Genomic DNA, 16,120 nt, shown 5'->3' with positions numbered 1-16,120 from the left:
GGCTGTCCACTCTTTATATTAAACAGCGAATGCAGGATGTCAGGAATCATATTTACAGTGGGACCCTATTATGTCGGTGGCAGTATGTACCAAATTATTAAAATACAGTAATTGCATAGTTTTCTACATACAGTGGTCCTTGTTCATGAGTTGGACTGGACTGTTAGTGGGCTGCCAGCACACATGTTCTTAGTGAATGGAGTATGCTGTCTGCTACACCAAACTATGGCCTGGCTTTGAAATTGTATTGGATTCCCATCATAATTAAACAGAAAATCTTGAGCCAAAGACAGTTTTGGTTATAAGAATGTTAGTGATTCTGGTTCATTTATACCATTAGGGGGTGATGATGCTATATTTAAATAATAAGGTTTTGGGGCTGTAGTCTGAAAATACTCGATGATGGTAAAGCCTATAAACGGTAGGTTAAATTTAGACTTCGGTCAGTAAAATTTTGTTTTCTGAATGTGGGAAAATGAAGGTTATGAATGGCATCTCTAGGTAAATGAACTTATCCGTAGAAAAAGGAGTTGTTGTGGAAAACTCATTAAGCATAGTTGAAACTAAATTTTACGTTATCTTATTTTTAGTTCGGTGCAGTTTTCATCTCGTTGGCTTAGGACCCAATGGTACCAGCATTGAAAAATAAAGTTTTGTCTGTAGTGTGGGAAATAGTGAAATATTTGTACAGGCAGGTTCTCCTGGTAGATTTCTATCATATGACAGGTTGAAATTAAGATTTCTGTTAGTAATGTTTGCCTGTACAGCGTGTGCGAAAATGAGGGGCATGAATGGTGTCCCCATTAACACTTTGGCGTACCCCGCACGCCACCCTTCAACTGTGCGATATGGGACCCAGGGTGTCACGGGAGCGCGCGTAAATTCTGAAAAGTGTATACTCTCTTCAACTTTGTCACCTTAATTCTCGTCCTACGAGATTAAATTTTGTATCATTGTGTTCGCAATAGAATTCTCTACAGCACTAAATGCATATAAACTCCAAAAGCCCGGCTAATTACCCGCAGCAAACAGAGAAAGTGCGAACGTGTTACCCAGGAGCGCGCAAACGCGATAAAATGTTTTCACTATTTTCACTCTGGTCACCTCAATTTTCGTCCTAGGTCTTTCATTTTGGTCTCAATGGGTTCGCAATAGAATTCTCTAGAGGAACATTAGCATATAAAATAAAAAACCTGGTCACGCTCCAACCGCCGACGAGTTGAAGACGGGCCACGCATTAGCTACAAGTGAGCGCTCAGACGCCTTCTAGCTACACTCCCAATTCCTGCCCTTTTCAAGCCTTTCTTCCGCAATTTTCTTCCTGGAAGGGCCTTGTTCATGATCACTATCCATTGTGGAGTAAGCGTAGATAGTTTCTAAAGTCGCAGTAAGAAATATAGCCACGGAAAATAGCCGAAAAGTTCACACGTTTGAGATGCGAGGGGAGGCGACATTGGTCACAACAGTGGAGCGAAAACAATGAGCCCACGGCGTGTGCTAAGCCGCCTGAGGGCCACGAGGCTCAACAAAGAAAATGGGAAGACATCGGCGCGCATTTTAAAACCAGTCCCAAAAAAATCGGATAAAAACCTGATTTTTGGCGATTATTTAAAGAGGATGACGCAATGCTGCGTCATCCCCAGCATTACCGACAGTAAACGGATGATGCAATGCTGCGTCATGCCCGGGCGAAAGTGTTAATGTTGCCTTAACCCTTAAAGTGTGGCTATGGATAGTTTTCCTTATAGAATGATTAATTTGGATGCAAAATTTAAAGAAAAATTTAAATAATGTAATTACAGTATCTTCATATTTACTGGTTAGGTGAGCTGTAGAAGATTGGTGGGTGGCACATCCAATCGGATGTGCCGGCGCCAGACCTGGGGTCTTACTGACACACCAGCATGTGGCAGATGACTCCAGTGTTGACCTTGGATGTTTCTACCACTTTTTAGTTCATTCATCATAGTATTTTTATTGAATAACTAGATTTGTGCATGTACAGTAATTTGCAAAAACATGGATTGAGTACATTACTAACTGTAAGAATAATGAATTTAGACCTACAATGAGTGTATTTGTATCAATAGATCTGTCAGTGAATGAATGAATATATAGAATGACTGAATGCATATATCAATAAGAACTAAAGGTATTGCAGAAGGCATATTGGCCCATATGAGGCAGCTCCTACTTATATTCACTCAAACTCATTCATATATATTAATGAGTTTGGATAGATATAAATGGTGGGTTGGACATGTATATGAGTGGGATTGGGTGGTTATAAATAGGAGCTGTCTTGGACGGGCTGATAGGCCTTCTGCAGTTGCCTTTATTCTTATGTTATGTTAAATAGAATCTGCCTAGTACAGGCCAATAGATCTTTTGTAGTGCCTTTATTATTTTGTTCAAAGGATGATTGGTTGACCTGGTGTACCTCATTATATCTTTATAGAGTTGTGAAAACCATTGCAGATAATTGTATACATATTATGTAATTTTACTGTAATAGAATTTTGTCATATGATGACCAAACCACACGTCAGAAAATAGAGGAACATTGACATTTCCATCTGTCCTGAACCATTATCAGGTCGTATGGGCCAAGATGAACTGGAACGTCGCTGTTTCTCTATTTTCTGATGTGTGGTTTGGTCGTCATATCTTCAGCCACGTTACTGTGACGCATCATCTGGAATTTTATATCGTGATTACAGCTTGGGCATAACAACATTTGCAACGATAACTTCATTTGCATAGTAAGCACTCGTGAACTGATAGCAGGATTTCTTCGTGGGCTAAAGTTAACTCCCGTACATTTGTATACAGCTATTATGTCCATATTAGCATTATTGGTTTTAAACTCCAGACGGTAGTAATTTAAATCAACGTATGATAACTGCATTACCCCGTTAATATGATAATAACAACACTTTGAAGGTTAAATGTGTTATTATTTTTATAAAGGGGTACAACCTGAATAGTTGATATTGACACAACGAACCCAATAGCAGCTCCCACTACCCTGATGTGACTGTGGTGAGTACAGTATGGAATTTATACCATATCTACACGAGGCAGCTCAAGAATAAATGGATAATTTACTTTGGTGCATATCATGTTTGTCTCGAGGGAGGGGGGGGGGGGATGGATTGCTTATACTCGCCTAAATTTATTTATTTATTTTATTTTTTTCTCTATCGATGGCATGGTTGTGGATGTAAGAAGTGTTATTTGTGATCTGAAGTTCTAAGTTTATTAACTTTATACACAGAGCAATCACTATCCATACAAAGCAAATGTGGGAGCGAAATTAAGATTCGTTATTATGGTACAGTACTGTGGATATGGCATCGGTGGTTATGGTTATAAATGCCTGCATTTGCAATCGTAGTCATCCACTGTTTATACGAAACATTGAGGCAGTATGTCAGGAACCATGTTTAGTACCGTTCTCAAAACCAGACGTTATTTTCAATGATATAAATAAATCGGCAGTCATTAAATTGAGCATACAGTACTGTATCCCTTAACTTTGCCTAAAACAGGTTAAACCAGATCTTATTAAGTTGGTACTTATGTTAACCAATATAATTATAATTTAATTGTGCAAACAATTTTCTTCAGATAAGAGAGAAAAATGGCTTTGGCTATTATTGAAAATAACCTTGTCTACTAAGCTTAGTAGAACACTTGGGGCTATTAGGTATAATATACAGTACAATGTAATGTTATACCTAAAAGCCAGAACCACACTGCTAGGTATAATATGTAAGTACTATTTTACAGTACAGTACTTAAAAACCAAAGTGATTTTTGTTAACTATAAAGTTTGTCAGTTAGTTTCCCGTAGGCAGGAACGTGAAGCCAGTTTAGGCATATCGAGGCCTTCCCTGGGCCTTCAACTGGCCTTCCTTAGGCCTTCCCTATGCCTTTAACTGGCCTTCCTTAGGCCTTCCCTAAGCCTTTAACTGGCCTTCCTTAGGCCTTCCCTAAGCCTTTAACTGCCTTCCCTAAGCCTTCAACTGGCATTTCCTAGGCCTTCTACCCATTACAGTTGACTATATCTTGAGTACCTGTTTACTGCTAAAGGATCATAAAGTGAAAGGAAATCCTGCCAAGGGAATATATCCCAGTACGTTTCAGTTGTAACCCGAAATAATAGGTATATAAAAGGTATAATTATGATAGATCAGGCTGCTAAGATTTGTTGATTCAAATATATAAATAATTTCCTTGTTCATTAAAATAAACATACCTATCAATCAAACAGTAAAAATCTTAGGAAACTAACTTCTAGTGAAATTCAGTTTGCATTATTCAAATGTTGAATGTAATGAAATGTCATTTTTTTGGTGGGGCCACAGTAGAGTGCTGGGGTAAGTGTTGTTACACCTCGTGCCTTAGGGAGATGTACCAGGCCTCCGACACCCACCCTTGCCAGGTTCAATATCGGGCTACTTAGTTTTGGGTTGAACTCCAAACTCCAAGCTTCCCTTGCCTCGTAGAGTCAGATAGATTCTGGTCCTGGCTCCAGGTAGACAAGAGTGGGTCTTAAGAGGCTAGGGCCATGGTTTCAAGAAGCATTGATGCATCTACTTAGGACCCTGTACATCATTTCTCTGTCTTTGTCAGCCTTGTTTACATTTATTAAACTGTTTGAGCTGTGAAGTACTAGGAGGCTGTTTATAATAACATTATTTAGTTGGAAAGTTTTGATGGTCATAAACTGTTTAATAAATGTAAACAAAGCTGCAAAATATTGAAAAAGATGTACAGGATTGCAAGTGTAAATGCTTGATGAATCGTGGCCATGGTGCGCGTGACTTAGGCTTGACTGTACCAGCACTTGGCTCGCAGCACACTACTGGACGGGAGGGAGAGCGGCTCTGGGTATGTATCTATATGTATCAATGCAGAGTCATTCCTAATACTTACACTTGCTTAATTAACGTCACATTTTCTTTAATATTCAATTTGTCAAAAAATTATACAAAACATATTTCATTCCATTATATATATATAACAATATAATATGAGATAGGTAAACCAGGTGTAACTAAATTAAAAATTCATGTTGTCAGTACAATGTTAATAATATTTGGGGTTAATAAATTTTTAAAGAAATATTTGGAAATATGTAAAAGTCAATATGGTTTAAAAAAAAAAAAAGCAGGCCTTGCTAACTAGTTCAACTAGTGCATTTCTATCCATTGGGTATGACATGTATAATATATAATATATATAATATATATAATATATATAAATATATATATATATTATATAATATATATATATATATATATATATATATATATATATATATATATATAATATATATATAATATATATATAATATATATATAATATATATATATAATATATATAATATATATATATATAATATATATATAATATATATATATATAATATATATATAATATATATATAATATATATAATATATATAATATATATAATATATATAATATATATAAAATATATATATATATATATATATATATATATATATATATATATATATATATATATATAAAATATGAATACAGTACAGTATATATAAGTATTTCTGTGATATCATTTAGTGTATTACTGTTGCTTCATTTCTCCACCGACTCTCTCAACTGTAGTTTTTAACGGTTGATTGGCATGCCCCCACATTATGTGTATTCACCAACCATCATAACTCTGAAGCCATTTGCAAAGCCACATTCTAAAGAAATGAAACTGGAGAAGTGTGCGTTTGCATTGTGCTCAAGAGACCATGATGGCGGGTGACATCACGTAGTAACTCTCTGACACTCTGACATTATTGTTGTTCCGCAGTTGTATCTACAGGAGCTCAACAAACAACGTGAAATGCTCTACACTCTTGAGCTGGTATGTCCTTCCACCCTCATGAGGCACTCTATCAAGAAAGAGTGTTTTGCAAATTTTGTTAAGACTTCGTTTCATTTTTTATTCAAATTGATAAGAGTTTTCTTGGAAGTTGGCAATGAGAAGCATTTAAGATGGAGCTGAAGGCATTTTAAGGAATCTTTTGTCTAAATTTTGTTTTACTATTTCAGCCCAATACAGAAGATTATTTACAAAGTTATATTATCAACAGCCCTCTTCATTTCATTTTATTTAAGGTCTGGTTTTGTTTGTATAAATTAATATTTTATTTTGTTTGCATAAAGAAATATTTCATTTAAACTTAAGGAACCATGAACTCCAACATGGTTTGCTTTACTAAAAGCAAGCCATGGTGTTGAGAGTTAAAAACCACTTGATCATTGTACATGTAGATATTAATTTGCAGTTTAGTTCAGGATAACGGTCTTATCTATATGTATCAGTTTATCTCGATTTCCATTGATTTTAGTACTGGAGAACTCTTGACGTATCACAGTTAAAGTTAGGTGCGCGTTTGTGTGTGTGTAAAAGTTGTGTTGTCAGTGGTGTACAGCTGTGTGGTTCATACTATATGCCTTTAAAATTATGAAAATTTGTAATAATCATTAGCAGATTGGTTGAATTTAGGCATTCCTTAAAATATGGCTAATATTAGAAAAGTTACAAGGTTTGCTATATCTTGCATTATTATTCATTTTTCTTCACCCTGTATTAATATTGAAGATCTCAAGGCTGTCTGCAAGGAATTGCTATATCCATCATGCCTCTTAGACATTATTGCATATAGTAGTGATAAATAATTGTGTTAATACACAGGAATGAGAAGAGAGGCAGAAAAGAACTTCAAGAAAGGGAGTGCGGGCAAATGTAGAACAGATCCAGGCCTTTTCTATATATTCATTAAAAGCAAGCTGCACGTAAAAGCTAAAATTCGGAGATTGAGAATGGGGGACAGGTTCCCTGAGAATGAGAAAGAAATGTGTGAAACACTAAGTTACAAAGTGTTGTAGTGAAAAATTAGGATTTCAGAGAGCCAAACTCGGTGCCAATTCCAGAAAACACCATAGAGTAAATAGAAGTGACTGATACCTACTGGCAAGAGGATACAGTTGAGAACTAAAAAGAATTGGAACAGAAAATTATCAGGATTTTATTTGGAATATGCTCCTGGAAGTACTGTGGTACTGTGCCAAGACCATTAGGACTTTATCAATTCTATGATAAAGTATATAATGGATAGTGTAGCACAGTGGTATGAATCCTCGGCTTGTAGTCGAGAAACCCATGTTCAATCCCCAGGCAGGACACAAACGGTTTGGTGTGTTTCCTTTCACTTGATGTCTCTGTTCACCTATATACCTTGGAATTTGGCAATTGTTGAGCGTTTCATCCTGGGGAAAAGGTCAGTAGTTGGACTAGGTGGAACCTCAGTAGGCTGAAGTACAGGCTCTCTATCTCCCGGCAATAGGAATTAATTTACAATAAAAAAGATGTGCCACCATGAGTATAGTGCTTCTTGTAACTACCGTACACATGTTTATAACAAATAAGTGCAATTTTAACATGCGTGTTGCGCTTGCTTGCACGAAGTATATGTACAGAACTCGTACAGAAATATTTCAAATAAATATTTGAATTGTTGTGATATTTTAATACTTAGAAGAAATTGAATAGAGTTGTTACTGAAATGATTTTGAAGACATTAGCGTGAACTACATTGGTTTAAAGTGCAAGTAGAACTCTATTTGGCTTATAATTATCAAGGGTATTAAGTCAGCTGTATGAATGGGTGCAAGAGACTGAAAGAGTCCTAGAAGTTAAACTGTAGCTGTGTTATTTCTGGAGTTTGGGAGTGTTTTTCAAAGGTCTTTTCAAATTAAATTTTTGGTCATGATAAATTACTAATACAATATTGTATTACAAAGAGAAATCATTGTCACTCGATGACAATTTTTTTGTTAGCTGCCAGTCAGGGGTCTACATTTTTGTTAGTTGCCAGTCAGGGGTCTACATCTTTGTTAGTTGCCAGTCAGGGGTCTACATCTTTATTAGTTGCCAGTCAGGGGTCTACATCTTTGTTAGTTGCCAGTCAGGGGTCTACATCTTTATTAGTTGCCAGTCAGGGGTCTACATCTTTGTTAGTTGCCAGTCAAGAGTTAAATTTCAGTAATATGAATATTGGCTATTTGTTTGAATAATTTTTCATTATTAATTATTTAATATTTGTAATAGGTATATGTTACTGTAAATGTCATTATTGTATTATTATGGTCATTAATCTTATAATTACAGTACTTGTTAGATTTGCATTTGTTATTATAATTATCACCATTTTTATACTTTTACTAGATAATAAATTATTACCGATTCTGTTGAAATCATGGGAAAAAATAGCGCCTTCTTATTTTATATATTTTAAGCATGTTGACAAGGAAAAATAAAAAGTCCTAGATATCACGTCCATTGAAAACTGCCACTTTCGTTGCTTCAATTATATTGCCACCAAATAGTCTAACAAGCCGAGAAACACTCTAACTTGATAGACGCGCCTGCACCCTTGTCACCATGACTGTTGTGCGCGTCCCTGTGTCCGCCCACCACCAACCCTGTTTTGTTTGTATGGTTTTAGTGCTTCTCCTGATGATTGTGCCCGCTAGACCAGGTCAGCCATGATATTATTCACCCAGGATATTGCTGCTTGCTCATTAGCATTTGTTGTATGAACATAATGCCAGTTAATGTTTCTTGATTACTGGTTGGTAGAGTCAAGTGTCAAATTAGTTTCCCTTAATATTTTCTGCATTTGTTTTTTATTTTTGATTTTGAACTTGGCATTCAGTAGTGCAAAATGGATTTTGGTATTTATATTGATGAGCTATCTTAATTAATGTTCTATTTGCTCTTCATGTTTTATGTAAATGTATATTCAGTTTTCTAAATGCCAGTTTTAAAAATGAGACTGAAGTGGGTGATTGATATCAACCTTGTTGACACCTGTTGCATGAGCGATATTTAGGCATTGCATTGCATGAAAATCCATGGTAGCATTGATAACAAATGTCTTGTTGCTTTTACTGTAGTTTGTTAAAATAACATACGTAGCATATTACATAACTTAAAAGATTCTAATGGTAAATATTTGTTAACTGGAAGTTTTAATACGTTTTATTATGACTAATCTGGTGTTGGTTGTTATGTTATGGCAATTATACTATTAAAAACTTACTTTTTTTAGAAATGGCATTAAGATGCATCATCCACAGGTGAATCATTTTACTCATAACTACGCAACTCATTTTTTAATATACAGTACATACATAATCTTGACAAAGCCAGGAACCATACTGACTCACAACATGGGCAGAGTTATCAGTGTGACATAATATGGCAACATTCTGAATTGAGGGGCTACTCTGGCCTCTCTAATGATTATAGTGTTGCAGCACTCTAAGGCCTCGTTATACCACACATTATCTAAACTGCTGTTGGTAATATTGAAAACCATGTGGCAAATTCCCGAGTGGGATCACATTGTTATTTTCTTTCAATCCAAAACCTGCCCCAATATTTTCACCCTCTACTCATGTATACCAAAAATATATAGTATATATATTTTGTGCAAGGTGCTGTGTAAAAGCACTGGTGAAGTGGTCTCGGTACTGTGTATACCTGGGTGCGAGCCTTAACTATGCAGGTTTGAACCTTGGTCGGGTCATAGAGTTCTTGGTGATTTATGACTTGGGACCATTCATAAATAAATTATTTATTTATTTATTTAATTTATTTATTTATTTGAATAAAATAGTTTGTTGTGCATTCTCAAAGTAATCATGCTCATGAGTGATTTTTTCTACCACTGACCACATGTGCCCAAGAGTGTTTGCATATGTGCTGCAATTCCATTTACTCATTATTGCAAAGCAGATATTCCATGTAGTAAATAATATTTATTCCCTAATTTAAGTCGCTAAAAAAATAATTTTATTACAATGTGCGTTAAAAATAATAGCTTATTTATACTGCATACAGTATTGTACTATCATCCTTCTGTATTCATGTTAGGGCTGTGTTCTGGAAATTTAAATTTTAATCTAAACATCATAAATATTTTCCCCAAAAATCAAAAGTTCAGAATCCATGAAATAAATATGGTTACCTACATTACTTTTACAGCATATTCATACTTTACAGATATTTAATAGGAGTGAGAGTGTAATTATCTAAGTGTGGTTACAGGATGAGAGCTACACTCGTGGTGTCCCGTCTTCCCAGTACTCTTTGACATACAATGCTTTGAAACTACTGATGGTTTTGGCCACCTCCACTTTTTCACTTGTTCCAACCGTCTACCACTGTTTGCTAAAGAAAACTTTCTAATATCTTCATGGCACCTTTGCTTCCTTAGCTTGAATCTATGACCTCTTGTTCTTGAGGGTACTGCTTTCAGGAATTCCTCTTTGTCAAATTGGTCGATTACTGTTATTGTGTGTGTGTGTGTGTTGAGGCTCAGTGTGGGGTGAAGATTACTTGAAGAGTTACCAAGACAAAAAGGCAAGGTTGTCTGCCTTTACGTCTCGGGGAGAAAGATTGGCACATTGTTCTTGGCTATTCTCTGGGCTGCCTGTATGTGTTGTTCAGGGGAATTTTTCTGACCCCTCTTGGACTATTTTTGTCTCTTCCTTGGTGACAAAATTATCTTTCTTCTTTTAGACAATTTACTTTCTTCTCATGGTGAAGCTCTTTGTGAATAACCAAAAGAATTTATGCGATTTCATTTAAATTCATTCTTTTGTTCCCACGAGGGGTCATCCTCCTTCACCATTTCCACAGCAGCTTCAAAAATATTTTCTGCGTCTGTCATATAACTGGTGCTTTTTGATACGGCTTTCCTCCTCCTTAACTTTACATTCTTGTTCAACGTGAAGAAAATTGATAAATGCTCTTCATGGCACTTTTAATTCAGCAATTTAAGCTTCATAAGCTGAAATTCAGCATTTTTTATAATTTACATTGTTTTCAAACTTCATTGCAAAGGGAGTGCACAATTTTCAGCAAGATATCAAATATATCAACATAAATAAAATATATTTGTTATCTAGAGTTCATGATATATATAAAATACATCACACACACGCACACACTAATTGGATACTGTACAGCCTAATAGCAGATAAATATTATCCGTGTAGACAAACGTATTCTCTTTATAACCAACTTTTGATTCACTATGTAGCTATTATTTATTATCAGTGTAATTACATTTTTTCTTTATGCAGAGAAGTTTATTCTCTAGTGTATGTAGGAAATGTCTATGCTCTAGTGAATGTAGAAATGTTTGTTGCTGCTTGCATATTCCTGCAAAGTTGCCAAATATTTATTTTATGTGATGACATGAGATATTCGGTTTTAATGTAGAGGTAAATGTTCCAGGTGACAGAGTATTGCATGAGTGTTTTAGTATAGTGTAGTTAATACAGTAGTGGATTTGAGATGTTTGTCTATGACTCAATTTTCTATTTAACCAAGGATCTGGAGTTTATAATTGTTTACAATCGGTAACTATAGGAAAATTAACAGAAATTTGTGCAAGTTCTCTTGCCCCCTTTCCATCCTTATCCAATACAGTGTTGGCACTAGGGTCAAGAAGAAAGAATAAATTTACTTGTCAAAGGTTAAGGTTTACATATGAATGAAGAAAAGGAGAAGACAGAAAAGGTATGGAAAAAGCATAGGGACATAGGTCCAAAGGCAAATAGGAAGGCACTAAAAAGGGCCAGGAATGAGTACACAAGAATCATTAGGGCAGGAGGGGGGGGGGGCAATGGCTCAGAATGACATTGTGGCAAAAGCAATGGTAACACAGCATAAATGTGTTACCACTGTACCACCAGAGACTTTTGTGGTACTGCACAATTAAGTGTGACGGAGAAAAGTCATGGGCATTTTTAGCCGCACCTACACTACTTTGACCAGTTACAGAATTTCATTTAATTCATGAATGGGGAATGCATGAAGAAAAGTCACAGCACATGTGCTAAGCCAGTTAAAATATGCAGCACTTGTAGGATGCCCAGATATCAAAACGCATATAAATAAATTAGAGATGCAAGGACTTCTTACAAAATGACTTGGATCTAATACTCAAGAGCTGTGTGTTGAGGCTGTTGACAAAAATGTGCCCAAAACTAGTTGACAGGAAAATGATCATGTGATATCACATACAAAATTGTGATATGCATCGACATAATTATGTTATAAATTTTTTAAATATGCAGCATTGAGATGAGGCCGTGGTGAAGCCTAGAAAACAAACCTGCCAAAAAAATATATGTAAATTCTCTTTTGCAAGCAGTGTGGTAGGTGGCTGTATAAATTAAATATGAAGGGGGTAGTGTACAGGATTCTAAAATGAAAGAAAGTTTCAAAATGTCATATGACAAAGATAAGAGAAGATGAGACACCAGCAGCTTAACTCTCATCTACAGCTACACATTACATACATACATACTGTACATTATTATTACTGCATTTCTCACTTTCTTGCTTTGAGAATGCATCAGTTGGAGGAAGAAAGGTAAGTAGTATAGTAAAAGAAGGTTTTATATATATAAATATAGAATAGAACATTACAAATATTTCTCATCCATTCATTGTATCATTGACAATGTTAACATATAATTGTGGTAATCAAGCACTACCACATTCCAGCAGTCATCCTTGGCAGCAGTTCACTTCTTCTTCTTCTTCCAGGTGTGCTGTGCACCTCACAAATTGTAACTTCATTACATACAAATATACTCACTCTTACAAACCACTTCCATCCAGTTTTGTCTCTTACCATATCCTGTGTCTTGTGCACAAATCTTCAAGCCTTCTTCTCGGCTTTCCTTTTTTTCCATCTACTCTGAAATTCACTTTAATACAATTTCTTCACCAGTATACCATCCATTCATTCAGTGTTCCCAAATCATCTAATATGCTCACCTCAATCTTGCTGTTTACTTTTGCATGCAACATCTCTTGATATTTTTATTTTCGTGTACATTATTATCCATTCTAAGACCACACAAGCTTCAAAGATGGTTCATTTCTACTGCTATAACTCTTTATTTTTCATATTCAAGCCACATTATCATTCACAACCAAACATAAAGTTGGTATCCACCAGTCTTCCATGCCAGCCTATCCTCATGTTTAGGTAGTAGTTACAGTAACGATGAGGTCCAGCATACATATATTGATGTAAAAGGCAGTCAGAAAGTAGAGTTATTACTATTGGATCTGGACAAACCAAAAAAGTTTTTGTATTGATGTTGCAAAGCAGACTTGACCTAACCTTCCTTGGCCTAATATACGCTACCTGAGGTCTAATATAGTACATATCTGTGCTTACCTTGAGGGTACCTTGTGATGATTGAGGCCCATTGTCCCCACAGCTCTGTCCTCAATAAGGCCGCCAGTGCTGCACTGGGTCTAGGAATATTTAAGTTTAGTTTTTAGCTTTTTTCTTTTATTTTTTTATTACTCTATAAAGTGAATAGTACCAAATTCTACTATCTAACTGTTCATTATGTCCGTGTGTACGGTGGTGCACATGGTTACAATTAGTACTATCTAAGCAGAAGGATGGGTTGTCCATGTAGACCTCTGGCTGCGTCTGTTCCTTTTGGGTTTATCCTAACCAAAGTTTTACTTTTGGTAGCCACTTCCCTTCCATGTCAACTCCTACTCTCAATTGCACACACATCTATTTTAGGACGTGTACATCCCAGGTATTTAAAGGGATCAACCACTTCCAACATTTCCACATTTGCATATATTTCATACACATTTTTCATCTCCACAACTATAACTTTACTTTTGTCCACATTGACTTTTAACCGTTTTCTCACTCGCTCATCTGCTTATTCAAAGTATGACACTTTGAATTACTCATATTAGACATTTGACAATTGCCAAATTTCATATTAGACACTTGAGATTTTCAGATTTAAGAGTACTTTGCACTTTAGGTGATGCTATGTATTAACCAACATCAGAGATCTCGATATGTAAGCTTTGTTGAATGATGGTGATAATATGCTGCTAAACCTAATTGTTTCAAATGCTACTTATGTTAAAAAGTTGCTATGAAATCCTTCCTCTGCTTATTAACATTGTTTTTGCAAGCCAATCCCCATTTTTCTCTTCAACTTTCCTAATTTAAATAAGTTGTGTAGTATATAGAAAAAAAAATTGACAGGTAAAGTACTAGTATTTTTGTATTTGCCATAAGATAATTATATATAAATTGTGTCACTCTTTCATAGTTAGATACACATACTGTACATATTTTGCATACTTTGTTTTGGTCATTGTATTTCTTCAGTCAAGCTCACTAACTGCATCAGGTTAACCAGCTAAATATTGGGATAATTAAGGGGCCTTTTCTTGTACATGTATATATCAAACTACATTTATAATTTTTGTTTTGAGGTTAACTGCTTAGCAATGTCATGGTATAGGAGCTTGCCATTTGAAGCCATAATATATTTTGGTTGGGTAAATTAACTTTATAATTTTCACTTTTCTCTTAAGGTTTATAGGATTCACATGCCTTTTATGTAGTATTTAATTATTAATGTTGTTAGGTTGTTTCTTCTGGCAAGGATCCCTCAACAGCTAACAAGCTTATCTTTGGTACTACCAAGCCTTAGCTCAACTTCCCAGGCCTCTTGAGACTAGTCTGTTACCTGCTGGGAGTCTGGATCAGAATATGTCTGGCTCTGAGGCACAAGGAGCTGGTGATCAGGGATCCACCTCAAAACTGGGGAAGAACCACAAAGAGGTGCACAGTTGTAACACAACAAGCAACGGCTTGAAGTAAATTGGGCACCACGAGGTACACTAAGGTAAACGATTGTTGCCACTGGGTAAATACCCAGACTGATGTGCTTGACCACCACCAGATGGCAGCCCAGGTCACCTGAGATTTCCACATGATTTTTTTCCCCTCTTCTACCTGGTGTACATTGGCTTCTCTATTTCAGCTTAGTGGTGTTGGCTTTCCCAAGTTCAGCTTGAGGTTGGGTAGTTTTTCCTACCAGCTGTGAGGCTGGCAGAGGTGGCATTGGGGGCTGTCCCCTCTAGAGATGCGATAAAAACTAGGAGACCTGCATTTCCCTGCTTGATTTCCCTACTTACGATTTTGGCTTTTAAGGGTTACTGGGACTTCCCTGGTTTATTCTTTTGTTCCTTTTTTGAGACTCCAGGCTCCAAAGGTGCTGTAGGCTCCCTCCCTGGCCACGAGACATTTGGATTACCAGAGGCGGAGTTCTGTGGTGGTCTTTTTGACCCACTTTGGTGTTTAGTTCCTTGCTTGAAGGGTTATTGCTCCATTTTGGGTGTTCTTGTATCCCTATCCCAGTATGAGTTAGAAACCTTCTCTGGTCTTCTGCCGGTTCATTTCCAGGTCCTTTTTCATGGCTTCATTTACCTCCCCCTGTGCTGGTTCCCATTATCTAACCTTCCTTAGTGTGACTCAGCAGGACTTGTTTCAGTACCTGCAACAAGACTGGGATTGTACATCTGAAATACAGTATATGCCTTCCTTCCTCTTCCACTTTCTGGCTGTATTGTGAGTGTTAAGTATTTCCTGGGGTGGCATACATCGTTTTGTTTTGTTTGGACAGATGAAGGCTTTATTTTTGTCTGCAGGATCTTGACTAGGGGTAGCTGTTCAAGTTTTCCGATGTTTCTTGGTGATCCTTTGTTCGTGTCTGTAAGAGTGCCCTGTTTGGTGGCTGCATGTCCAGGCTTTTTGGTGGCCTTTCATGTTGGGGGCAGCAGACCAAAGGGCATGCACCTGCTTAGTGGAGGTTCTCCATTTTTCTGAGCGTATCTGACCCTGCTGCTGCTCTTTTTCTGGTATGTTTTTCTCTGGAGTTGATCTCTGGGTCTCTGGTGCCTTGTAGTGAAAGCCAGATTCTGGTCCCGATTTCCTGTAGACAATAGATGGGTCTTAGAGGCCTGGTGTATTGGATGAAAGCTTGATGGTACTGTACCAGAGATAAGCTAAAGGAGCTACTGGAGGACCACTGGGGAAGTGCATTTCATTACATTAAACACTTAAATGTTTTGTTTTTCCTGATCATAATAGTTCACTCGTATATTTAATATTTTATCCTGTGCAAAGTATAAGCTTTCTTTCTAAATCATGG

At 36.3% G+C, this 16,120-nt stretch overlaps 1 protein-coding gene across 43 annotated transcripts in view; it reads left to right on the top strand.

Annotated features, from left to right (window-relative positions):
* Positions 1 to 16,120, top strand: part of tou (toutatis) — a 435,009-nt gene that overhangs the window by 387,320 nt on the left and 31,569 nt on the right. For 38 of the 43 annotated variants that reach the window (XM_069319208.1, XM_069319211.1, XM_069319249.1 and 35 more), the window contains one exon: positions 5,850 to 5,903. The exons of the other annotated variants lie outside the window; for them this stretch is intronic. In XM_069319208.1, coding sequence (XP_069175309.1) covers positions 5,850 to 5,903 — 54 coding nt within the window. The remainder of the gene's footprint in view (positions 1 to 5,849; positions 5,904 to 16,120) is intronic. 43 annotated transcript variants of the gene reach the window in all.

This window comes from Procambarus clarkii, chromosome 92, assembly GCF_040958095.1.
Source record: "Procambarus clarkii isolate CNS0578487 chromosome 92, FALCON_Pclarkii_2.0, whole genome shotgun sequence".
Lineage (NCBI taxonomy): Eukaryota > Metazoa > Arthropoda > Malacostraca > Decapoda > Cambaridae > Procambarus > Procambarus clarkii.
This window is presented reverse-complemented; position numbering and strand designations above follow the sequence as displayed.